The 26221-nt window shown below is 37.1% G+C and overlaps 2 protein-coding genes across 3 annotated transcripts in view; one reads left to right on the top strand and one right to left on the bottom strand.

Moving 5' to 3' along the window:
• The window catches only part of Nha1 (Na[+]/H[+] hydrogen antiporter 1), a 40640-nt gene extending 37742 nt beyond the window's left edge, over positions 1 to 2898 (top strand). Inside the window, exon 6 of one of the 2 annotated variants that reach the window (XM_034317341.2) lies at positions 659 to 2898. In XM_034317341.2, the coding sequence (XP_034173232.2) occupies positions 659 to 1186 (528 nt within the window). In that variant the 3' untranslated portion in view covers positions 1187 to 2898. The remainder of the gene's footprint in view (positions 1 to 658) is intronic. The other variant, XM_034317342.2, reaches the window with a different exon arrangement.
• Positions 2899 to 4567: 1669 nt separating this feature from the next.
• LOC117601069 (putative G-protein coupled receptor Mth-like 2) lies at positions 4568 to 26221 on the bottom strand. Its single transcript, XM_034317339.2, has 9 exons — positions 21125 to 26221; positions 20334 to 20711; positions 13431 to 13689; positions 12226 to 12451; positions 9885 to 10120; positions 9500 to 9578; positions 6765 to 6943; positions 5470 to 5650; positions 4568 to 5121 (listed from the first exon to the last, which is right to left on the bottom strand). The coding sequence occupies exons 1-9, from the start codon at positions 21416 to 21418 to the stop codon at positions 4791 to 4793; spliced, it is 2163 nt and encodes a 720-aa protein (XP_034173230.2). The 5' UTR covers positions 21419 to 26221; the 3' UTR covers positions 4568 to 4790.

Raw genomic sequence — 26221 nt, forward strand, 5'->3', positions numbered from 1 at the left:
TAAAAGTTCCTATTGAACGCGGAAAGCTTATAGGTATATCCTTTTACAAAATTGCGTCGACCGAAAGGAATGTGTTTTGAAAAGCTTTTAGCTCTTTGCAAAAATATTAATTTGGTTTTTGAAAATGGAATTCCTTCGCTCCCTATGTGGGATATTAAAAATCATAAATTTTCTTAAATTACAGTGATTAAGGTATCGTGTTGCAGCCGTTTTCCCTCGGCAATGTCCGATTAAAGTAGGCTTCGAATCCGTTATGAATTGTGCCTCTCACCACGACACGCGATACAATTACCTCACTGAGGGTGGCGTCGTTATTCTTCCGCACCGTCGCCCGTCGTCTCCCTTCAACTACCCACGAGAGATCGTCAATTTCATTAATATTTCGCCGTGGATATTATCGTGCTTAATAACAGCCTTACACTTTCTCGTTGTAAATCAACGCCATTAATACCCGCGACCAAGTACGCTTGTCGCCTTTGTCGTCTCGCCTCGAGTCATTAAAACGAGTAAATAATTCCTTTGCCTTGGATATCTTGAATGGAAAAGACAAGTAAACTCGTCCATTTTACCGACCATTCTTCGAAGAAGAATTATCATTAAGCGTGTCGTGATAATAATTATTTTAAGGTACCATTCTAACCACCCTCTTCTGTTTCAGAATCCTGTGGCCACAGCGTTCGAGATCTTCTGGATGATCTTCGAGCCCATCCTGTTCGCCATGACGGGCACGCAAATTAAAATCGACGAACTGGACAGTAAAACCGTGTATCTGTCTCTCGGATGTCTCCTAGCAGCCTTCATAATTAGAATAATCGTAACGATCCTCGTTGGGGTTGGCTCGAAATTGAACCTCAAAGAGAAAGTGTTCATTGCTTTAGCCTGTATGGCGAAAGCGACCGTTCAGGCAGCTTTAGCACCCACCACTCTGGACAGAATTGACCAGAACAATCCGAAAGAAATGTACTATGCTGAAACAGTGGTAACTGTGTGCGTACTCTCGATACTGCTCACAGCTCCTGCAGGAGCAATCCTTATTACCCTGTCGGGACCGAAGCTCCTGACGAAGACCACAGCGCCTATGGTGCCTCCCGAGGGTTGGAAAGCTCGCAGACCCTCGATTCGAGACATCTCCATCATCAACGAGGACCCGGACCTCGAGGAGACCGCAAACGAGAGGAAGCCTTGAGGCGAAATGCTTGTGCAAATGGTGCTCCTCGAACGTGACCGTTTTTCCTTATTTCTCCGTAGATCTTGTGTTACACTCGCGTCACAGGTTAATTCAGTAGTGGGTGCCTTGGTTCTTTACAATTGAATGTTCATTGGTAACAAGGAGAGTCTGCCAAATGGTGACTTTTAATTTTAATTAGCTTTTCTATGCTAATTGATTACGTTGTTATAAGTTCTTTTGTCCTCCTTTCCCATAGATCTGCCGTCCCTTCCTATAAACATCCCGGATTTCCGGCTCTGTCCATTATTCTCTGAGGGTTCAGGGATTTCTGGGCCTCATCATAAACCTCCCCTGACCCAGGTTCCCCTTCTCCATAAGTGGTCTCCAAAAGAATAACGATATAAGGGAGAACACCCCATATTCTATTATGAATTAATCTTAACATTAATATCTGCAATTAATTTTGAAAATTTTCGTATAATATTTAAATCTTCAATTTTCTGGTATATAGTAAATGATAAGAGTGTAGCTACTTGTATTGTACCACGTTTTCCCCCTTGTATACAGAGATTATAATAACGTGATTTATCAACGTAGAAAGGCTCATTAAAATCAAGGTATCACTTGGCGAGCTGTTCCTGTAAGTTTCAGGCTTTGTTGCTACAAGTTAGGAGAATGGTGATTAATTATTTTCTGATGTTTAAGGATTAAATGCGATTTCTGATTTACGCCTGGAGGTAATCTATGAGCTTCGTTTAAAAAATAGAAAATCTTGCCTCCATTCGAAATTTCAGATGGTTTGTTGTGTATTCTTTAAGGTTGTTAGTGGACAACGTTTTATCTTCGAGGTTCGAGCCTAGATCTGCTTAATCAAATTCAAGCAATAAGAAAGTTATTTTTATGACTAGAGGTAATTATAATTAAGAAGAAATTCGGTAGGAATTTTATAGATCGTTATTGAAAAATATTTTCAACTTCCTACAAATACCCCTTGGTATAAGGAAAAAGAAACAAGCATAAATAAAAAGACTGGTAATTTGATATGTTTGAAAGTTAGGATTCTAAAGATTTTATAAGAGATGACCCCCTTTGACAGTTTTTTGTAAAAATTTATTTAACACTTTATCACTAAATTTTTTTATCACTTTAATTCGAATGTCAAATGATTTTCTGAAATGTGAAACGTGTTAACAGAAAAAAAAGACACGTGTTGTATGAACATGATACACACTTTTTTTTTTTAGATTGTTCTGAAACTATAATGTTGTAAGTTACAGGTATGATTGATGAATGTGTGCGCCTGTGCACATGTGTGGATATGTGTGCTTGTACATACTCTGTGTCTATACAATTAGCCTTGAACACGAGAGCGAAAGAGAAATGCGACATAGTCAGCGAATTGATTAATCGATCGGCTGAGACTTCAAGTAAACGGTGTTCGCTTGTACTAATCGATTAATTAATTAGCTTGAGAGGACGCCGAGATTAATTTGCCAGATGGAAGGGATGACAGTGTGCCAGTGAAACCTTACTGTTGGTAGATATTAAACATTCAATTCCACTATGTTAGAATTAAAAAATAATTAGTTAACGATTTCACTGTTTTCATTTATCTTTCAGTAATATCATTTTTCCAATTTGAATACTATTTTTCCACATTTAAAAATCACTTCAACTTTTATTTTTTATATAATCTTTTTCATATTATTCTAGCAAACCGTAAAAGCATTTTTGATTCTAAAATTTCTGTTTACATTCCTTTGGAATATAATATTTTACCTTTTTCCATGAAAATCTGCTTCTATCATTTTTTTTTCGTTTTTCATTAAAAGATTTCATTGAAGTGATATTGGACTTCAAATATTATATTTCTCTATTTATTATACGTTCATTTGATACGATGAATGGAAAAATGACTACATGACAGTGTATAGAGGGTGGTGAAAGAAGAAGCCGTAAAGAAACAGGAAAATTAGTGAGGAAAAATGATTTTTCGAAAGTGCGGCCCTTCGAACCGGAAACTGGCACGGAAGTCTTTGGTTGTGCAAAAGAATGAAGGTAATAATAACAAGAATAATATTGATCTATCTCACGCGAATAACACTGAACTACAATATTTATTTAATTTTACAAAACACCATCAGTATTTAAATTTTTTAAATACTGAGAAAATGATTATTATTTTTACGTAAGATCAATTAATTCTCTTGAAGGATAAATACGTACCCAATAGAAATTAAAAATTTATTGAACATCCACTATAAATATTTTATTAATCAAAAAAATGCAAGGTGAATACATAAAATATCTAATTACAAATTTAATTAAACCTCTTACCTTGAAAAAAAAGAGGGAGAAAATGCACATGAAATCCATTATTCTGAAGCTTCAACTTTTTTCTTTGCACACTCTGCACTTTTCTCTTCTCTTCACCTTTCAATGCTTTCACTTTGCATCGAAGAACGGTTAATTAACGGCGATCTATCAAGAATCAGTGGTTATCTGAATCGCCATTTGCCAGGAGCTTATCAAGTAACAAATTAAACAGCGTGAGGAACAATCCGATTGTGCACCTCAGCGGAAGTGTCAATATTTGCTGAAAGGTACATCGATTAATAATGCATTAAACCCGGGAACGGTGTTTATTAATACCTAGAGACATCGTAGCCGATATCTTTCGGACGTCAATATTTATTTTCACTTTTCAGCAATTAAACCTGGCAAGCAATACTTGTAAATTACAAGTTAATTGCACCAAAGTAACGTAAATATTGATAATTTCTCAAATATGAAAAATTAAAAATTATCAGGTTTATTAAAAATGCTGATCATTTGAATGCTTCATATCTAATAGCATTTCGATTAATACAAATATGCTGCAAAATGTTGCAAAAATATTTTATCCAGCGTTTTAAAAAACATCTTGTAAAGAACGGTCTGTAAAATTGCAGGATTCTCAGTAATTTATCGCGTTTGTAACATCTCGGATGTCATCTATCGCGATTATTTTTCTCCGAAGTACAAATAATCGATGCAACGTTTCCACGGATGCTGCGAAACGAATACGAACCTTTTGGAAAAGTCGTTTATCATACATCTACATGATTTAAACCCGGTTTAAAAACTGCGAGTGTTTTTTAGAATGGTGCATTGTATCTGTTCGATAGTTGAGCCTTCCAAAAAAGAATCCTAGATCTTTTTTCGTCGACTTTATCAAATTATAATAATTTATAATGAAGGCCATACCTTCACAGGCTCAATGAAATACAAGTTGAAGTTCTATTACATTTTTTATTAATACATTATTCAATTATTGTGAATCGTTAACATAATCAATATAAATATTTTAGTCCTTATTTCATATAAAAATGAAAGTAACGACCTATGGAGAAGGAATAATAAAAACAAAAGACAAATTATCAAATAGTAAAAAAAATATATTTCCTTACTTCACAAAAGAGTTTTGTGGCAAGTTAAAATCGTAGAAAATCGTATATTTTTTCTACAATATTTAACTCTTTATGTAGGATAAACATTGGGTGACAAATCTGTATGATATTTCATACCCAATGCGATAAGCATGAACAGTGTGGTAATACAATTAATATTTGATTTTCACTGATCAAGGTGCTAAACTAACACCGAAACTAGACGTTAGCGTGCTGTTACTTGCACTCATTTTCACTCTTAGTGGGTCTTGTAACGTCGAGGTTCCTTGGCTCAAGCCTTTCCTCTTTTCGAAGCCCAGTCGCTTCATCAATGCATGATAAACCCTCTTCTTCATCACGAACAGTAGGAATATCAAGACACCCTGGAGACAGTTCAACGCGTCGGTCGCGTAGAATACTTGCTCCTGCCAGGTGTAATTAGTATATTGATTTACAAAGGAAGAAATTATCTCTGCGATCCAAGATATTCCCATGACGATAAACAGTTTCACGTTCATGATGAACCTACATTGATAAAAGTTCAATCTTTTATGTGAGCAAGAAAAAGGATAGGGTGTAGGGTGTAGAAATTTTGAATACAATTTAAAAACATTAAGCTTGAAATTTGAAAATTAATCAGTGTTATTCCACGAGGGTCCATTTTCACTGCGGCAGAGAACGTACTAAAGTTGCTTTTATCTGTAAGCTCAACATAGTTAGGGTATTTCGGTGAAAATCAAGCAAATCCAAAAGTTCCCTTAGCACTCGCATCGACAAAGGGTTCGAGAAGTGAAAACGCGGCCCGAGGTATTCCCGTATCGTATCTCTATCGAATTCAACGGGTTTCACTTTGAGGGAGGCCGATAAACTCACTTAGTTTTGTCAGCGTGAAATCGTTTGCTCCTGGGATCCGATGGGTCGGCAACCCTTCTTATCTCTGCTTTCACTTTGCTACACCGCTCTGACGTGAGAATGAAGAACACCACGTTCGATGTCAGCTGAATTGCGATTGGTCCCCGGAAGAAAATCAGATCACCGTACATCCCGGGCTGACCTGTGACATTCACACATTTTCTATGTCAAATCATCCAGATGAAAATCATTTCTGAACTTCAACTTCTGCCTTATGATTATTAGAACACGTGGATGTAGAAGAATGAGGGTTGATCCAAACAGAGGAAAGGTCAAATAATTTTCACATAATTCGAGGTTCTTCAAACGAATAGAAAATATTTGTATTGTCAATGGCATTTTAATTAGGTCGTTGGACAATGAACTATTGCCGCATTAACGCGCAAATAATGGGTTATTGGTGAGAAGGGGTTAAGTGAGAGGAGTAACTCAACTTTCACGGTAGTTATAATAAAATCTCGCTATTCAGACGTACAAAAGCAAGAAAAAGGGAAATGGCCGTGGAACATTTGTATTATAAAACACTTGGTCTCCGGTCGGCTTTAACGAGCTCGCCTCTTAAGGCTGGATTTCGTGCAAAACCATCGTCTAGCAACACGAACTAATTAGTGTAATTAGCTGAATGGCCGACACTCGTTTAGTGTAACGGCGAAGAAACGTTGCGTGACGAGAAAAGCTTAGAACGGATGCTCATCATGGCCTAAATACGTCTTTTCGTTACATTCTCATTGCGCGAATTTTTGAGGGCGTAATTAACGTGTCACGCTTCAACCGGTCAAAGGGTAAAATTTCACGTTGCACATCAAAGACTTTCGGTACAACAAAAGTGGTTGAATTATGTATCAAAGTTCGGTGATTGATAAATGTTCATCCTATGGATTTAATTAGCTTGCATTTAAATTAAACAAAAGTCACTGAGATTTCCTAAGAATCGAGAATCATTCTTCAGTTAATTTCATTTCCATCGGAAGACTAATGGTCTATGCAGCACACGATTTCCCGTTCGACTCCTAATTCCCAGTGAAATGAAATGGGAAGAAACTTTGTAATTGGTGCTTACTTATCAATGACTAGTCGAGTGTGAGCTAAAGAAACCCCCGTACGAAACGAGGAAAAAAGATAACGACACTGATAGTTACTTTGAATGGCCATTAAGGCAATTTGCGACTATTCCAGTTACTGAATCTCGAACATTTTTAATGACGATGGCTACGTTTTATTATAATAAAATATACTTCTTATTGCTATCTACTTACTTTCGAACCAGCAAGCTATAGAACCGAAATTAGGGCTCAGATGTCTTGGCAGAAGTTGAATCTCGTCGCTCAAAACCCCGAAGACTGTTATGAACATTGATAAGCCCCATGCATAGAGACAGTAGAACAGAAATTGTTTGTTATGAGATTGACCTCTGCTAATTGTTCCACGTAGCCTTCTAAAAGAGAAAAAATTTATTTTAATATTTTTTTTCTTTCGAATACTGTCATTTCGATCGTATCATCTACTTTAAAGCGTTTCGTATTTAGTCGCTCTTAATTTAATGTTAATCTATAAGGTCAGTCTATTTTTTTTAATAGAATCATCTTACATAAGATGTTTTTTCAAATGTCCTCTACATTTTTCTAGAATCATAAAAGTATTCTCATTGGCACGATCGAAAAACAGCTAAGGTAACCTATAGGTTACCTAAAAATATCTCTTGTAAATATACAAAGCTTTTTGTTCTTTCTTAATATTTAACACGTTCTTTGCATCTGTAAAATGTCTAATTATTTCGAACATCCTGATCGAATGATTCACGATGAAAAGCATTCGTTCAAAAAAATTGACGTATTAACCGACAAATGAATTAACGATGATTTAGCGGAAAACTGAGAGCAAAATGAAGGACGTTTATTTTCGGGGAAGCTGTTTGATTGATATCAAAACGATTCGTCGGATCGACGATAGCCACCCTATCGATAAAACGGAAGTCGAGGAATTCGTTTTCTCAGCTCATTCGTATGGAAATGGAACAGATGTAAAATGTAATTGCAAGGTTACTGTGCCTATTTATTGAAACAGACATTTGTAACAATATCTTCTCTTGAATTGTTAAAAATTACCATTCTTAAGAATTATAAGTCAAGCAATATGGTCACTTCAGATGTATATAATAAAAGAAACAAGGCAACAGAAAATGTATAACTTATAAATAAACTGACGACTAGAAAAATTCGAAAAATTCGAAGACTAGAAGAGTTCGAAACAATGTTTCGAAAGCTGACAAGAAAAGGGAAGAACGGGAAGGCGACGATTCTCTGTTCACGTAGTTCTATTTTCTCCGCATATTTACAAATCCAACAGCTAGAATAGCATGCTAGAAACACAAACTTTTACGTGTTGCGACATGAGAGAACACACACCTAAACCTTCGATGAATCAGGATTGGATGCGAAACAATGGGGAAGCAATTTGAGGAAAACGTTAAGTCGAAAGTAAACGAAATTATTATAAATTAGATTGAGAATTCTGATTTTGAAGGCATTCAAATTAATATTCTGTCTTCTTCGACAGCACCATTTTTCTTAATATAAATCTACTATGCTCGTTACTGTACAGTACTCAACAAATTCTTTGAAGTATCAATTACCTCTCTTTCATTTTCAAGAGGCAATCTCGAACTCTTCCAAGACTTCCAAAAGCTTCAAGAATATTTTAACTTGAAATTGTTTGAAATTCTTAGAAATTTCCAAGAGATAGTATCGGATATCCATTCACTATCCGTAGTAACGAGAAATTACTGTAAACCGGAAATTCCCCGTTGACGGGCGCAAAGTTTACGTTAAATATCCCTCCGGAATCGAATTACCCTTCGCTACTGACACATTACCCTAGTTTTAACAGCGTCCGGTGTAATTTGGAAATGAAATCTCGGTAAACGCGTTAAAAGCCTGGATTACCGTTGTTACGTGGTCAGAGAACGGCGATACCGTGGAAATTAGAAATCGGAGAACGAAAGTTAGGGTATTTCTCAAATTACCCACCAGAGAGAAGGTTAATTCCCTCAGGGGGGAAACAGGATGAAATTTATCGCGGCGGAATCCGCAAACCCGGATTATTGCATCTGTGAATATCGATGGAATTGATTAACTTTTCGATGAGAAAGGAAAATCGTTCATTTGTCATCGCTACTGGCCGGGTACTTTTTCATGAGTCTGCTGAAAGATTTAGTGCTATAAAATTGACGCTTTTTTTTTAAAAACTTATGAAGAGAAATGAATAATACTGTAAATTACAATTTTCTTTTTCATTCAATAAGTTCCATGGTGGTATAGGACTTCCTTAATAGGAAAGTAGCAGAAAAATATTGACTAACTACTACATTAAATAATTTATAAAATCCATTAAGTAATTCCATTAAGCAAGACAAAATATTAATCACGAATTCATCTGTAAGAAGTTGCTTAATAAATTCATTGAATTAATAAACTAGTGATCAATAAACGGGATCTTCTATGTAATCCTTCCATTGCAATTATCCGATAAGTATTTAATTGGAGGCAATTATTTTCTTGCTCAATGGAAAGAATGAATTGTTTCATTTCTATTAAACTTTTCTCTTGCTGTTCATCTCGAGGGATCCGAGGAGATACCTGGTACAACTTGCAAGACTTGAGAGGAGAATAAATTATGTGGGGCAAAAACTATTCTTACAAGCTCTATCATCCTGGGTAATCTATTATACTGGGGACACTTGAAAAATCGCCACGTATAAAATACTCGTCGCAGTATTCCTCGAAAACTTCTCAATAAAGATCCACCGTGATCTGCTGGATCATTGACGGGCTCGATTTCTGTCGCATTAGTCATCGTGTACTTAAGTCACTTTGCAACTAATTCCCTTTTAAACTCGATTATCCACCTTTTCTTCGTAGTTTGCTTCACGACAAATCTCCTTTCGCAAGAATTTCGTTAAGTTGAGAAAGAAAAATGAACCATTGAAACTTACCCAAATGTTCGCCAAATATCGAAGCACATGACGTTCAACCAACAAAACGCAGACCAGAAAGCGAAGAGCATGATGAATGCTGCAAATGAAAACAGAAGATTTTGTTCAGGGATTTTTCTTAACACTAGAACTACCAACGTTTTATGCACACTTGATTTTAAGTTAATTTTAAGCCAACGTGTATTTCAACAAAAATACCTCGATGAAAAAGAAACTTAAAGCCAGCCATTTTGACTGGTTTGGTGGTTCTAGTGTTAAAACTTATTTTAATTAAATATTTCATTTTTTAGTTTGAATTATTATAACATTCCGAATGAAATAATTCATCAAATTTTATAAATTTTGAAAGATTTAATTAGAAACTTTGAATAAGAAGACAGCATACCAAGTATCGCGCAATATTTAGTGGCATAGAGTTCTTCAATAGTTCCGTATTGTTCTGTCGGTGGTGTCACCCAAGGTATTATGGAAAGACAAGCAAAAGCCACCAGAAGACTCGCGGAATGGCACATCAGAGTTTTCCCATGTAGATTCTGAAGCGTTGGTAGACAAGCGTAAACCAACAACGTCAACAACAGAAACACGCAACTGATTGCCTCCAAAATGTTCGAAATTATAAATCTGAAATCAGTGCAAAGAAATAACGACGATTTTCTAAAGATCCATAGCTATGACAAAAGGAATCGTTTCAGCTCTGTCGAGAAATCTTAAAAAACTGAAATTTCCTCTCGCGGAATGAACGTGACCGCCACAAAGAAAATTGTATCTGCGCTTAATTATTCTCATTATCAAGAAGCCAGTATTCTGACAATAAGTGCTATCGTGTCTTCTCGTCATCAACGAGCTCGTTAATATCGCTTGATCCTTATTTATGCCAGAATTTAAGGAAACTTCGTAGCATTCAAATCTGTGAGCCGAATTGATTAATTTTTTTGATTAATAGAACGATGTATGTGGGCGTGAAAATGAGGCAATTAAATTCCACCGTTGCTGAGATTGAAGGAAATCATCAGAATTTATAGAAGTTCGTTGAGATGATTTACAATTCTTAATGGAGGATGTCGAAGATAAATGAAACCACTCCAGAAACTGCCTTTCTGAGAAATAATATTACAAAGGTGTGCAGAGATAAACATTTGAACTACAATTGTTTCTAATCATTTTCACTGAAATTTGCTACATTTATTTTCCGTCGTATTCACTATGGACAATGTTTTAAATATCGTAAAAAGTAAGGAAAAGAAAAAGAAATATACATATACGACAAAAGGCGAATGTACGGTCAGATGCCACTTCGTTACGACTTGTCCCGATGAATGGCACTTCTTCTATTCATCAGACAAATGGACTTGTACCATTGTTATTTATTCTTCTGTTTGAAGATGCACGGCCGTGCACATTGTCCGCATCACTGGCAAACAACTTGGCTATCTGGCATTGATGCAGCCACAATATACGGCTATCATGAAAGAATCTGTGCTCTAGTTTGAACGATTGACCAGCAACGAGAACTTGTATCCATAGTTTTTAACTACCCACGGTTAGTAAAGCATAAAATCCACTTTACAATATACGACAGAAAGTAATGAAGCAAATATAAAATTAAAATTCAATTGAAAATTGAAAAGAAATGTTTTCAAAACGGTACTGATGGAAACATAATTGCTATTGTGGGCCATGCAGACCAGGAAGGAGACATCAGAATTACAAAATTTGTAATTTTCTGTAAAATAACTAATTGCCTGTACGTATTCACACATGTGCTGTAAAACATCCAACAACGAATGTGAAAGTTTTGGAGCCAGCTCCTATTGAATTTCGCCAACTCGACTGGCTCCAGGTACTTGTTTAAACTTCGCGAAGTCAAATAAACGGATTCAAACAATAAATGGTCGCCATCCATCGGCTTAAAACTTTCGAACCCCGGGCAGATTGATACGAAGAGAAAACGCGGCAAAGCGTAGATTTTCATTTGTCCAACTTGAATCAATTCAAATTGGATATGAACCTTTTTTTATTTTATTTTTAGACTTTTAAAAGTGAAGTACTGTCTTTTGTTATAACGATGGACCATCGAGTTTGAACATCGAGGGTGCTCGAATGGTTTGTGCGGTTTTTTTCAAATTACAGAAACATTTATCGGATAGTAATTATACAACTTTGTGAATGGTATAACGAGCTGGATTCAATTCATGAAATTCGAGAGATCTGTTTCTATCTTTGCTCTCTCAAATATTATATGTGTAGTGGCAAGAATATTTTGTTATTCGGAGTTTTATTTTATAAATACTATTTACCCTCGGTAAATCGATATCGGGTTACATTTCACCCGAATTATAAAATTATTCTATTTGAATTTGATTTACGAGTGCATCAGGCTTTTTTTACTGAAGAAAAAAGATAATGAAAAAAGTATAAATAAATACATGAGATATGTGTAGCACAATGTTTATCCGGTGTAGTTTAGAAAGAATACGTTTCACTTTTTAACAACTAACAATGACGTTGAAGATTCTAAAATAACGAGGAAAAAAAACAAATAAATAAAACTTTATTACCTAATAATATTATTTTATACGGTTTTGCGTAATGCTGTCAAAAGAAAGAATAAATTGGTAAATCCAGAACATATGCAATGCAACTAAAAATACACTTTCAAGTTCCTATACACTTTTGAAAAAAAAATTGAAAAAAATACGTATTATAAAAAGAAAAGAACGTCTTACCTTACTCTATTTGGTTCCTTAATTGGAGTATCGAAACAAGCAAACATGGTTAGACTGTTCATTGTTGTATTATTGTAAAACATTTCCATACAGTATTCATCGTGGTACCACGGCTTGAAATCAGGATTGAAGCTAATATATCCTTCTGGCGTAATGCTCCACGTATCGTTTTCAGTCAGCATGAACATTCCATACTTGCATTTTGGTCCGACCATCAGACCATATCCTTTGAAACAGAAACGCGAACGAGAAATGAATAAATAAAAAGTATCAAACTATTGCATCATATTCTATTTATTTCTTACAAAACAGAAACCGCGAGAGAATAGAAATTGACTATTTTATATAAAAAACTTCCAGGAATATAATTTTATAATACCATAAATAATTTCCACGGATAAATAATTTCTTCAACTGCTAAAACTGCTAATAATTAGCTAATAATTTAAAAGAAATAATTTCTTTCTAAAAACTGCTTCATCAATAATGATGAATGAAAAGGAGGTTCAAGCATTTGTTACATCATTTCTGGCGGAGGAGGATAAATTTCCTTACGTAAATAGGTGTGACACAACCACTGTTTGCGCAAATTCAATATGCAAGTACTCGTTAGAACGGGAAAAGATTACGTTATAGAGATATGCAACCTGTTTTATTCCAACACTGAACTAATTGTATAATCGTTCAATCTCATTCTCAGTAATAAAACCGTGTCATTATCCGTTGCATCTAGGGAATTCCATACGTATTAAAATTTCAAATTTTAGATCTAACGATTGAAAACTAATCAGTGATGTTCATAGAACTTCTATAGACATAGTACGTGAATTCTGAGAATTACTGTTGGTAGTACAATTGCATTGGAATTAAGAAAAAATGAAAATAGTACTGGACACATAGATAATGGTCGAAATATTTCCTGATGAATCGAAATTCGTGTTATAGTGTTCCCTGGATTACTGTAACATTGGTCGGTTAAACTGGGTTAAGGGAAGGTGTCATCACGTCCCTGAGCCCACAATTTATGAGCGTAACTTGAATAGGGATATTCTGAGAGGGAGAGAAATAGAGGTTGAATGATCATACATTTTCTATTTGTTATAATACAAGAAAGAGGGAAAATTTTTTCAAGAAAAATAAGTAGATACAAGATATTATTTTAAAATTTTGCAAGGGTGAATTATTATTCAAGTAACAAAATCTACCTGCAACGCTGTCTGTTTTCAGAAGTTTCGAGACGGCTTCGTGAAAGAAACTCGGAGAATCGGGCAGTACGTCATTGAGGCACGATTTTGTGTTACAACATTTCCTTACGCAGACGTTATCCTGGCAAAGATCCGAACTCCTGCAAACACGAACCACCATGCGACGTGTCTTCCGGAAATCCGGCGTCAGCTCCAAACAAGCGTTCTCGCTGTTGATGCTCAATCTTTCGGTGTTCCTCGCCGAGGACGTCACCGTTACCTGAAAAATCGTACGAGATAACCGGAAGGGTCAATAAAATCGAATCAGTAAGAATCTAGTTCGTTCGAAGCTGGAGAAATTCGAAGTGCCAAGAAGTTTGAATTGTTTTTACGAGCGAACCGATCGGCAGTAGCCGTGGATTCCTCGAATTCCTCGAACGATCTTCGATGCTTCGACTCGTCTTAAAGACTCCACGGACGCGCAAAAATTTCGTCGAGAACTGGCGTGAAATCAAATATCACCGGTAGATTAAAGCGAAAGAACGTGACTCGCATCAGGGAAAAGGGAGAATTCCTGAAAATGAATTCCGTCTCCGTAGTACGTTAAATATTTCACCGCACCAGGCGTCAGGGTTTCCAGTCTTTCAGCCTTTCCGAATAAAGGAACCTTTGTCTCGTCATGGGCAATGAAACAGTAGTCATTTAGAGCTTCAAAAGTGCAGGTGAATAAATTACACTGGTAACAAGATCGAGTGAGTTTCTATTCCGGTAAGTTAATAATAAATAATTAAATTTTAATACCAAACTGACTCTATTAATTTAATTTAAAATAAATTCATACAAATACAGTAGACTAATAAAGTATCACTCTCTTTTTAAATTTTTATTTAAGCACACTGAACAAACACTGTTCACTGAGGGATTGTAAATGTTACCAATACATATTGTTCCTTTAAATGACTCTCATTTATTTCCAATACAAATAAAGCCAGCGTTTCTCGTTTAACGCGGAAGAAGAATGATGGAAATATACCGAAGAAGAGAAAATTTCGCTAGAATTTCAAACGGGTCATCGATTCATCAAGCTGAGCAAACTCCCTCCGTTGAAACATCCCCCGTCCTATTATTCTATGGGAATAACAGTGTTTCAACAAAAGCTACGATCCTTCGATCATTCTCCGAATCGAGTAAATTTAGCGAGAATAAAAAAAGAAAAAGTTGTTTGTCGATTCGAGATGGTGGTGAAAATAACGGCATCGAACCATGCCGGTTGAAGAATGGTCCAAGTAACCATGGAATTTCTTTCAAATATAACCAGAGGTTCGGTTTTGGAAGATCATTACGCGATGGTCGAACGCTTAGCTCGTTTTCCGTGTCATTATTTCGCAAGTGTCGAAGGTGAACGATCGAGGAAAACGGGACCCCATTGAAACGGAGATAACGAGGAAAAGACTGTACAAGGCGGAAATGAGATTTCTGTGTTAACACTGTGACTGTCAGCCCGAAGACGATCATTGTCTATGATTGACCAAAAGCAAATAGAAAAGAAAAGAACGATGGAGACAATAATTCATTGTCCGATGAAGAATTATCGGCATGATGAGGCGAGAAGCGTTATTAGAACGCGACTATCGACTTCGCGAGGGTACGCTCGATTGAAAGCAGAGAGCAGAGAGCTTCTATCTGACACCCTCTGCAATGCGGTCCTTGGTTTCACCAGCAGCGCATCGTTCCTACGCCATTGCACACCGGTGTGCAACCACCACGCCCTGTAGATTCTCCGGCGATGAGTCGAATTTATTTACCCGCTCCGCATCCTTTTGCTGCTCGAAATAAAGCCTCGCTACCTTCAGCCACCCCAGTGCGTTCACGCCAAAAAAACATCCCTTGATATTTATTACAGGGTGGAAAAGCGCAGGATATTCAAGTTATATCGCGCGCATTTCTGTAAGCTTGGCAGAAAGGGTGAAAGGAGCAGGATGGTTTCATTCTTCTAGGATGAAACATTTGGAGTGTACAGGTGCCTATGCTGTTTCTCTTAACTCAATCATCATAATTAACACGGTGATTACCATAGTGAAAAATAGATAAGATAGCATAGATAGAATAGATAAGCAACGATAAAAAAATAACAACTCAAATTATACGTAAAATCTGTTTCACTTGTCAAATCCTTCTTTTTTTCCACGATGCATTTCTGCTGCAACGCAGACGGAATACTATAGTTTCATAAACTCCAGTACGCTTCGTTTATTTATTCCAGCGCATGGCTGTGAACGTTTAGCACAACAAACATTGAATTCTGCGATACTGGATTTCGGTGGACACCGAGTGAACAATAAAACATTCTTTTAAAAACATCAAATATTGACGTTTGCATCTATGAATCTCACACAATGGTAGACGTTCCCGACAAAATACAAAACAGGTGCAAATTTCGTGTTTTTGTAGGAAAGATTTTTGTTATAAAATGCCCCGCGGATCTTTTCGATCTTTCCTCGTGAAAAATGATTGCACAATTAAGGTAAAAAAATTATACAACACCTAAAAGGAATGTATGAGAATTACGGGGAGATAGGAAGATTTCTTTATGAAAACTGGCAGCTCGCTGCCAAGCTTGGATCTTATGGAGCATGAACCATAAAGGATCCTGGATCATTCTTCCCCTATTTTGGATATCGAGCTAAGTTAGCGAAGCATATACTGCAGAAATAGCTGAGCAAGCACGATGCGATATAGTCTCGAATAAAAAGTAAAATTTACTCGGTTAGGATACCGTATAAAATTTGTTCTAGCAAACTCTGATCAAAATTTTCAGAAGTTGATTTATAGAGAAACTTTCATACCTTTTGCTTGAAACAAAACGGCAAGCTTTTTATCGAAAAACATACACGATTAGAACGATACCGACCTACAAATTCGCGGAAATGATTGCGTAGCTTAACGCGAGTAGAAGGGTTTAAAAATGAAACTTAAAGTTGTTGCTTTGAAGTTGCTGGATTTACGGACCTTCCAGACCTCTGTTTCCTGCTTACTTGGAATTTAGAGAACAGAATGCAGACATAGTTCTCCTAGAAGTTAATAAAAGTATGCTCCGTAAATTAGTTCAGTAGCTAATTTTCCCAAAGGGTTCGTAAATTAACTTGCTTCTGGCTTGTTAAAACCGTAAAAACCTGTTTTATTACTGCTTCAACGTTGTATCTCTGCAATAGAAAACTAAAAGCATCTGGCAAAAGTTTATTTTAAGTACAATTTTTTCAAGGAAAAATGGGAACAGAATCATTAAAATTTAATTAATTAAAAGTAGGTTATCATCTGAAAGTAGACAATCGTTAAAGTATTATACATTGCCAAATTGTCTCGTAATTACTATCATTGAAGATATTACTATTCACTTCATTAAAATTCAATCAGCAGATCAAATGTGACCTAGCCACGATGTGGAACAATGAAACTTTAATTCAATCCTAATCATAATTTGCATAATTAGCCCCGTTCAAACTGACCCAAAATGGAAATTCAATATTTAATAATTTAAACTTGTGTTTCTTGAAGAAAGAAGAACAACTGTTTCCGAACAATTTGATACATCTATAAAGAAAAAGAAAATGGGAGGAAGAAAAAACAAACTATCTCGTAGAAACAAACGTCATCTATTCAAACAATTATGCACGTGGTGTGCGCCCAAGAAAACGGAACATCACCTCGGTGTAACGCGAGGAAAAAGACTTTACTGTTATGTGATTCGTCACGTGGTTCTTATACGAGAGTAATGAAGGCGTCGAAATGTTTGTTATAAGGCACCCACGGCCTCGTGAATATGACTTCATCGTTTACTGGTCTGCTAGAAGAGGAAATCCCCCCAGTTATTAATACAACTGCTGCAAGAAAAGTGTACAGTCAGTGGAAACGATACACAATTGCACTTTCTTCCCAACAAAGCATAAAACTACCAACATCCATGGTTATTTCTAATCATCTACAATGACACACTGTTTTTATCTTAACTACCAAACATCACATTGAAATTTTTTGAATTCAGCATAATTTTCAAAGTGAAAATTCTTTGTAAAAATGTGCAAAGTTAAAATTAAAATTAAGAAGTTGAAATACTAGCTTTAATTGCGATTAAATTAAATTTTAATTTATAATTAGTTGCAACAGTTGTTGGTAATAACTCATGACCTATGCAGTTGATGGTACATGAAACTCTTACATAAAAGCAAAGGCCGCTGTTTAAAGGAGTGACAGTAAACGAGTGGCTGCTAATTACCGTCACCGTAAATGGAATCTAAAATAAGTTCAATGAAAAAAATAAAGGAAAAAACTCTTTTCTAATTGAAAAAGCTCTCACGTATCAGTTAACCGTTTCAGGTATGCTTATATGACACTTGATGGATTTTACAGACGCATTACATGATCCTCACTGACTAACTATACGACAGGTGAATGACGATTGTGTGAATAGCTGCAAAGACGACATGATAACCGGTTTGCTTGATTTTTATGTGTGCATCTGTCCAGGAAAGAATATTTATAAATGCATTGTGGTACGAAATGCCATCACGAATCGCCGGTTGACCGGTGAAGCATTCAACATGCGACTAGTGTTTGAATGCATTTGCCAAATGGTGGAAATTCCAGATGCGTGTTTGTACAATTTTTAAGAATACTTCAAATACGTGCTTTGCCTTTTTGAAAAAACTGATAAGGAGACTCTGCCACAAGAAGACTTTTATTCTCGATCTGAATCTTTCATTTAGTGATCATAAATTTAGAATCATTTTTCTCGTTTACGTAAATCTGACAGTTTAAATATAGCAAATAAATACCAGAAGCTATAGTTTAACTGCATTCAGCTATATTTACGTAATTACTGTTTGTATGCATTTGGGAACCGTTTTATGGAACTACTAAATTTATCGGCTGAAGTGAAAATAAGCATTAAAAATTGGAAACGTATGAAGCACATCATGCTTTTAAATTTTAAGAAATAAAAAAAATCGTCGAAATAATAAATAAATTATGCAGAAAATGAAATATTCAAAATTTACAAGCAGTCCGTCTAAACAATTCTATCTAATTATAATACATCAAAGATAGACAGACTAATTAGAATAGGTAAAAGATAGGAAACGTATTTCAAGGTTCATCTTCACGTTTGGTTTCAACTGAAACCAAGTTATTAGCGTCGCAAAAATCATCAAGATTAATATGCCTAATTATCTTCAAGTATAATCAGATATAATAAACCAGCCTGACACGCAACGTCGCGTCGCTCCGAGAATGGCATAAAATTTACGACAGCCTTGGGAATACACTATTCCATTGGCATCCATGTATAACATACACAATTTACGTGTCATTTTAATCAAAATATTTTGTTTACCGCGTGGCTTTCCCCCGTTCAACAAATACGACGCTGTTTTCCCAAGACAATGCTTTGATTTTCATTTTTGAGGGAATTTCACCGCCATTTCACCACGATAATACATTTTGGCACCTGCCCTGCTGCCCATGTTTTTGAAGGCGCCAGGTCCAATCAAAATATTCGTAACGTGTTCGAAAAGCCCAAATAAAAAAGACATTCAAAATAGCTGCTGAATCATTGCAAACAGACGAAGAAGCATTGATCGAAGGATCAACAAAGTAGACATTGTTCGCGTTCAGAAGTAACGCTGTTATCAAGCCAATATAACACGAAGAGTGATATCAAAAGTGTCACGCCCCTGACCGATAACGATATCATTTCCCATGAATAGGAAATCCGTAATAAACGGAAGACTGTTGTAAAATTACGGAAGAGGATACATGCTATAAACAAACTGACACGTACACTTGATAAATTAGTTTGCCGTCATTAAGGTTTGTTTCTCTTTGCGCGAAGAAACGATTTTTCCCGGTGAATTTATTTTCTTATCATGCCCGGTGACCATAAATAGTCTGATCGGGTCGTGTGAGCGTACGTGGCAGAAAGCAGCCTTTTCTTTAAGGGTTAACATGTGTTCGAATAGCTTCAAAATTTGTTAAACTTAAGAATTCTTCTTTTTAAATTACATTTTGCTGTGCAACGTTATTACTTCACCAAAGATAGATAACTTTTTAGCAATGGATGGGTAAGAATTTTCGTCGGAAATTAATTTCAACACAACCTAGGTGCGGCAGAATGTTTGCATATCTGCGAAGAAATTAATGCAAGCTTCTGAGTAAATGGACACACCTGATTAGTGGCATTGTTTCCCTTTTATCAGGATAGAATGTAAAACGCAAAATGGAATTTCAGGGCGTTTCTCTTCCGAGAAATGAAAAATGAAAAGTGCAGAATGAATTGACACTTCGAATTGAACATTTCATTCGTTTTAAGTAGCTGAGTTACATTAAATTTGCAAAGGGTATCCTCATCGGAGTTAAGCCCTCCACCTTCGGTTTCCCTCGAGTCTGTCGCATCTGAACCGCAAATTTTGAAATTATTTTTGAAATTTCTGTTTAAATTATTCAATTCCTATTTACAGAATTTTCAAGGAACTGGATGAATCACGCAATCGAGATAAGACGTGATCCTTTTTGATTGAAAATAAGAAAAAATAAGGTGAATGAAAAACTTGAAATCTTTCAATCATAAATAATAGAAGAATTCTTAACCATAAGACAATTTAACACCTAAAAATTCTAGAATACACTAGATTAAAAAAATTCTATAGAATTCTATTAACTGTTGATCTTCAATTTCAAGGTCCTCTGAAAATTTTCAGAAAGAAACTAAATAATCTTCCCTTCGTAGAATTTCACGTCACAGCAGAAAGTTCATTCATAAATTTCAACTACTAAGAAGAAGCTTCAATTTCTCGCCGTTGTAATTCGTACCTTTTGGAAACTTTCCTATTATTTCATTCATGAAATCGTAAAATTTATGCACACGTTTACCTGTAAGATTCCGTTCACGTAAACGAGATCCTCGGGGTTGATGACGTAAGTGAACGTCGCTCCCTGACATTTTCGCGAGATTCTGCTCACATTCAAGAAGTCCACGCTGTCCAATTCTTTCGGCAGCATGGATAGAAATTCGTTAGTATCCGAGAAGTTTTCATCAGAAATGACGTTGAATATCGATACGCAACTTCCATTACTTTCATCGAAAACTGTATTTCTTGGACAGCATCTTCTAACGTCCAATAGTCGCGGTAATGACAAAATTGGTTCTTTATTTTCTTCGTCTCTGTATTTGTCCGATTGACAATGAACAATTATCGGTACGCTTTGGTGTAAATTGGGTTCGTGTAGAACTTCGAGACAGGATGATCTCTGAAAGTGAAGAATAATGAAGATTAATCATAGAAATTAGAATTCAATTCTGTTGCTCCCTAATATTATTGCAAACAAGAATTTTCCAAACAGAATTGCAAAACCTTTCCAAACGTAATTGCACCATTAATTTCCTCCAAGACAGATCAATTTCTCGATGTTACAAATCACAAGCGAAAAGTAGAAAATTAACAGATCAAGATTTAACAAATTTAAAGAGAATCGATCCGTGCCAAGAAAGAAATTAACACGATTTTAACCAATTTAACATCCCAGAGTTGGCAAAGTGTAGTCGTCGAAAACTGCCGATCGCTAATTATTATCTTTCATCGTTGAGTTATTATTTAAACGTTCTGATGAATTTCTAGGATTTTTAGGAATCCTGTCTCCAATTGGACGCATTTATTTGGTACCTGCAAGAAGTCGGTGGATTTCAGCTCGGCAACCGGTGTCGTAGCGATGTCTTCCGGATTCTCGCAGATCGGAAATTGAAATTTACTTTCAGACGCATTCGAGCTGACATTCTGATCACCGTGATTAATCCTGTACAGTTCCATAGCGAATTGGGGTACCGGGACGCATCCCACCTTCGTCAGACCCGAGAAAATCTCATCAGGTGGACAACACTTCTTGAATCGCGTTTTCAAAGAGGACTCACCCACTGATAGTGAGATAAGTGTTAGAAAAATTAGAATTTTCGTCTTCATGGCAAAACACAAGTGATCCAAGTAACTGAATTTCACAGAAATGTGTATTATTTAAATTCGTCACGACTTACAACACTACACTAAATGATTCAAAATTTGTCTAATGTTACACTAATCTAACACTGCACCTCCCTATACGACTTTCAGAACTCTAAACGGCTTCATCAATCGGAAGAAGAACTGATTTGGTGAAATCGTAAGAATTCATGAAAACGTCGATCACTGAAACGATTCCAACGAGTTCCAACCACGAACGGATGATCCCTCGAGCGGTAACTCGACTGATTTGAGTTTTTGCCCCTCTACGCACGAATTTTCTCGGAAGCTGTAACTAAAATTGACCCGTGGGTGTGCCCAGAACTGTGTACACCCAAGTGATCCACTTTCTCTATTTTTATATCACTTTATTACATTCCATCGAGGGTGAACCACATGAGGGAACTTTGATCTCTGACGTTCATCTGGCTGCCTATCTTAATGAGACTCGTAAGTATCGAGGCACCGAACAACGCCAGACGCAACACTATCAAACCTTCACGTATCCCTGGACCGGAAACACGTGATTAACAGTAGAAATCGTCGATTGTTGGAGGCAAACTCTAGCTATACCTAGTCTCAACGGTAATCTTGTAGTCGTCGAACATAAACCGCCTGGTGGTCGATTAAATCGCCGCTTCCGTTGCATAATGCAACGCGATGCACGCACGCAGCTGCATCTTGGTAATCTCGAGGGGCGGTCTGAACAATTATAGAGGAGCTATTACTCGAAATTAGCCGGCCACGTTTCGAGGAAAGTAATCTTATTCGTGTTGCAGGATAGAAGTTCTGAGGAAACTTTACGTTCAACACCGTTCACGGTTCGTTGACCAAAAGCTTTTCTCCTGGCTCCGCTCTGTCGGTTCCAGCTACCCTATCAAACGAGTCCGCGAAATTATTATTATTCCTTCGCCTCTCCTTCTGATTGATTTCGCGACCCGGATCTCGTTATTTCTTCTTTATCCACCCCGTCTTTGTCCATCGATCACGTAGCCAATCCTTTTCCTCCAACTCCGCTCATTTTCCAAGAATCCGTATTCTCGCGGACCGCCTTCTTCTTCCGCGGATAATTTCCGAACGTTGCTACGAGACTTGTTAACGAGACGATCGATTTCCCGAGAAGCAGACCGCAGAAGAATGGCCTTCTCCTTCTATCTATCAATTTCCAAGGTTGTTCCACTTGTCAGCCTCGGTTGTAACCCTCGGTTTGAAAACGTCCACTCGGTATCACCCAATTCGTTCTCGATGCGCGTTTTCCACTCCGCCAGACGCTCGTACGCTGCTACTTTTCTCTTCAACACACGCTCGACTTGTTTTATACGTCTAATTTATCTCTCCTCGCGCCCTTGTCGCTGACCAATTTTTTCCGTTGTCTCTTCTTCCAGCTGCCCGGCTTGATTCTAAAGCGTTATTCGCGCTACCACCGTTCAGTCACCTTTCCCTCTCGACAGATCTTCAATGGTTACTTCTCGACTTTCTTTTCCCAACTTTGTTGAATTTCAAAGCCGACCCTACAGCATTCTCGAAAAACACTCTACTTCCCATTGATCCGGTGGACCTGGTTACCTGCGGTGTTCGAACCTCGAGATTGCGACTCGCCTTTGTCCCGAAAGAACCGTTCGAGTTCATCGCTCGTCAACGATCCCTCCCTCGTCTCCTTCTATTTTCCGAGTCGAACGAGCCAAGTTACCCCATCAAACTCGATCCCTCTCACGGTTTACCATTCCTCGACGATTTTCCTTCCACGACTATCGGTTCGCGTTTGCCTACGAGACACCGTGATTCTCCCGGCGACAATGGAGAACCGAGACGATTCAATCCATGGAAATCGAGCGTGAATCGCTGAAACGGGAAAGCTCGGCGAACAACCGTTCCTGGATAAATCTTGCCAATCTTTACGATACCAGTCTCTCGTGTCGCTTCCGAGATGGTGGAGGACGACACGTCAACGACACGTAACCGCGCGGTCCACACGAACGCAGAAACGCGACTGTAAGCTCGTACGAGCAGAGATCAGAGGGAAATTCGACTAAGCCTAGCACGAGAATGAGAAGACCATGCACGACGCGCCTCTTTCCGTTGGCGCCTGGTCTCCTCCTCCGCCTCCGCCCCCTACCTCACCGCATCAGGATTCCCCTCTACGGAAACAGACACCTTTTTTCTTTCTCTGTTTCTCTGAATACACCGTTCGATCGATCGATTAAACAAACGCGTCCCGTTTCATCGAAGGACTCGCGATCAGACTAACCTGCTGAACGCTAGATCCTTCGTTTTATAATACTTATTCCTTTTGGTCACTTTCCAGAAATTCTTTTTTTCGGACAACTGGTTTCAAACCTGTCGAGGCCTTTTTTCTCCACTGACCCAGTGCAGCAGGCTTCTTTATGTTGTGATTTATTTTATTTTGTTGGTGTGAGTTGCAGTTAAGCGGCGCAAACGTTTAGTGGGAATGAAGGATTGCACACCTGAGCGTCTTGGGTGACTCGAGTGTGTCGCTTCGGTGAAACGCGACGAATTGAAGGTGTAAGTGTAAGTGCACGTGTGTTGGACGTCGATGTAATTATTCGAAAAAGTAGAATTTATTAAATGATGAATCAATTTATTTGCGATCTTCTCTGTTGTGTCTTGATGTCATTAAAAGAAGTAGAGCAGAACTGTTACTCTCAGGCAGATGTAAAGATTTTAATGTTTCTCAAAAAATGCTTGAAAACTTAACAACCGAAGAAGGTTGCGAGCGTTTCAGTAATTCCAGTAAAGAGAACCTGGACCTCGAGCTTTCCTTATGATGCAATTATAAAAAAAGCGTTTAAATATGTTTAGCTTCTTTCTGACTTTTTTTTTAGTATTGTTTGATTACTGTAATCACAATTGGGTCATTTCATTAATGTTAGTAATTAATGGAAAAACTCATTCGTGACATAGTTTTGAAACCTCAATTTCTCTTCTAAACTGCATCCCATTTCGAATACCTTTTCAGATATACTCCTCGAATTCTTATTGGTGTCATTTGACAAATGTGTCGAATTCGATAATAGCATTCCAATGATCTCTGGTTTCTTCACGTTTGTTGGCACAGTTTCAAAGTGCTTCTTGATGAAAACTATATTTTAAACAAAAGACATCGACTCTTTTAGTAGTGAAAAATAAAAACGCTCTACGTGATCCATAAGTTACACTTGTAAAACGGATCGCGTTTATTTTTGATGTCCAAAAATTCCACTGTAGAGAACCATCTTCCAAAATCGAAAATATATTATTCTACATTTAGAATTACCGACATTTTTCCCCAAATATTATAAATAGAAAATACGAAGATCGTTTTATATTGCTTTCAATTACATTTCAATTTCATTTACGACCACATTCGATCGTTTCCTCGAAATTTTATTGGTATTAATTCTTTTCCCTTCAATTATCCCTCTTTCACCAATTTCATCTCGTCAATGGCTCGTTTATTCCTCGCCAGACGCATTAAAAAGCGACGCGCCATTATAGCGGAATGCTATCGAAGAAGAATACAAATTAATTTCCGTCTACAGGACTCGTGTTTACCGCTCTGATTAATCGTCTTCGTCGCGGAGGAGAGGAACGCTGTCGTTCTCCTCTTTTCTTCCCTGCGCTTCACACCCATCGTCCACCGTGTTCGTTTATCTTGGGAAGAACAATTTTTTAAGCTCGCAGGCTCATTCGTTAGTCACGGTATCGGTATGGCCGTAGAAACGGGGATAAAACTTAATTCATAGCCGTTTCGTAACCTCTTAGCCAGGATAAGCGGGAGACTTATAATTAATTTCCAAAAGATCTTCGCCTCGTAAAATATAACTCGAATGTTTCATTTCGAGGAGAAGCTGTCTGTCTATATAGATGCTCCAGCAGCTTCCACCTGCGATTTCTTTTCCGTCCTCTTCCTTACGCGTTCATCTTTGGGTGCTTTCCACCCTGTCAGTCATCTTTTTTTCCCTTTACACCGACCTTCGTTATTACATCGTGAGCCAGCTTCCGTTTCTTGGCTGCCTTCTCAGAAGCAGGTCCCTGTTTTTTATTTTCATTCCAGTCTCTAAGAAATTATGAATTTTTTCCCAGCCACCCTTTCGTAACTGTTATTTTTCTGCTCGCCTTTTAATAAAAGGAAATTCTTTCAATTTTATCGGTTTCATGAGTAGAGAGATATCAGGATAAATTTTGAGGGAAAATTCTTGGAAACTTGGATTCATAAACTTGTATCTTAAAAAGACCGCCATCAATTAAAGTCTTTTAAATTCGATGTCCAGCTCTATCTATACAAGAAAAGGCGCAAACAACTCGACAACTTACCGATCTATTTTCCGAAATAAAGGAATACTAACGTCATCTATAAAAAACGACTGGAACTACATACACAGTTGTTACGCCCTCTAGAATGTATTGCGACCATAGTAAAAAACAGAACACAAACCAGTCAGTTTGCCGGTAAGATATTCTCGGGGCCAACATTCTGAATTACCGACATAACTTAAAACTTTATTTTCGCCAATTGCTTGTAAGACGACCGGGAATAATTAGATACTACATAAAGGCCGGAATTGTGAATAACAAAATTGCATTTACATATATAAAACTCGCAGCCATTTGCTCATATTGCTCATAATAAAATAATTAATAAATTATATAATAATACCTTGCTTGTATAAGCCACGAATAACTGAACTTTCTATAAATGATTAGTAATTACATTATGATCAATATGATTGCCCAGGTCTCACCACGTGGAGGTTGCCGCGACTGGAG

The sequence above is a fragment of the Osmia lignaria genome, chromosome 16 (genome assembly GCF_051020975.1).
Source record: "Osmia lignaria lignaria isolate PbOS001 chromosome 16, iyOsmLign1, whole genome shotgun sequence".
NCBI classification, from domain to species: domain Eukaryota; kingdom Metazoa; phylum Arthropoda; class Insecta; order Hymenoptera; family Megachilidae; genus Osmia; species Osmia lignaria.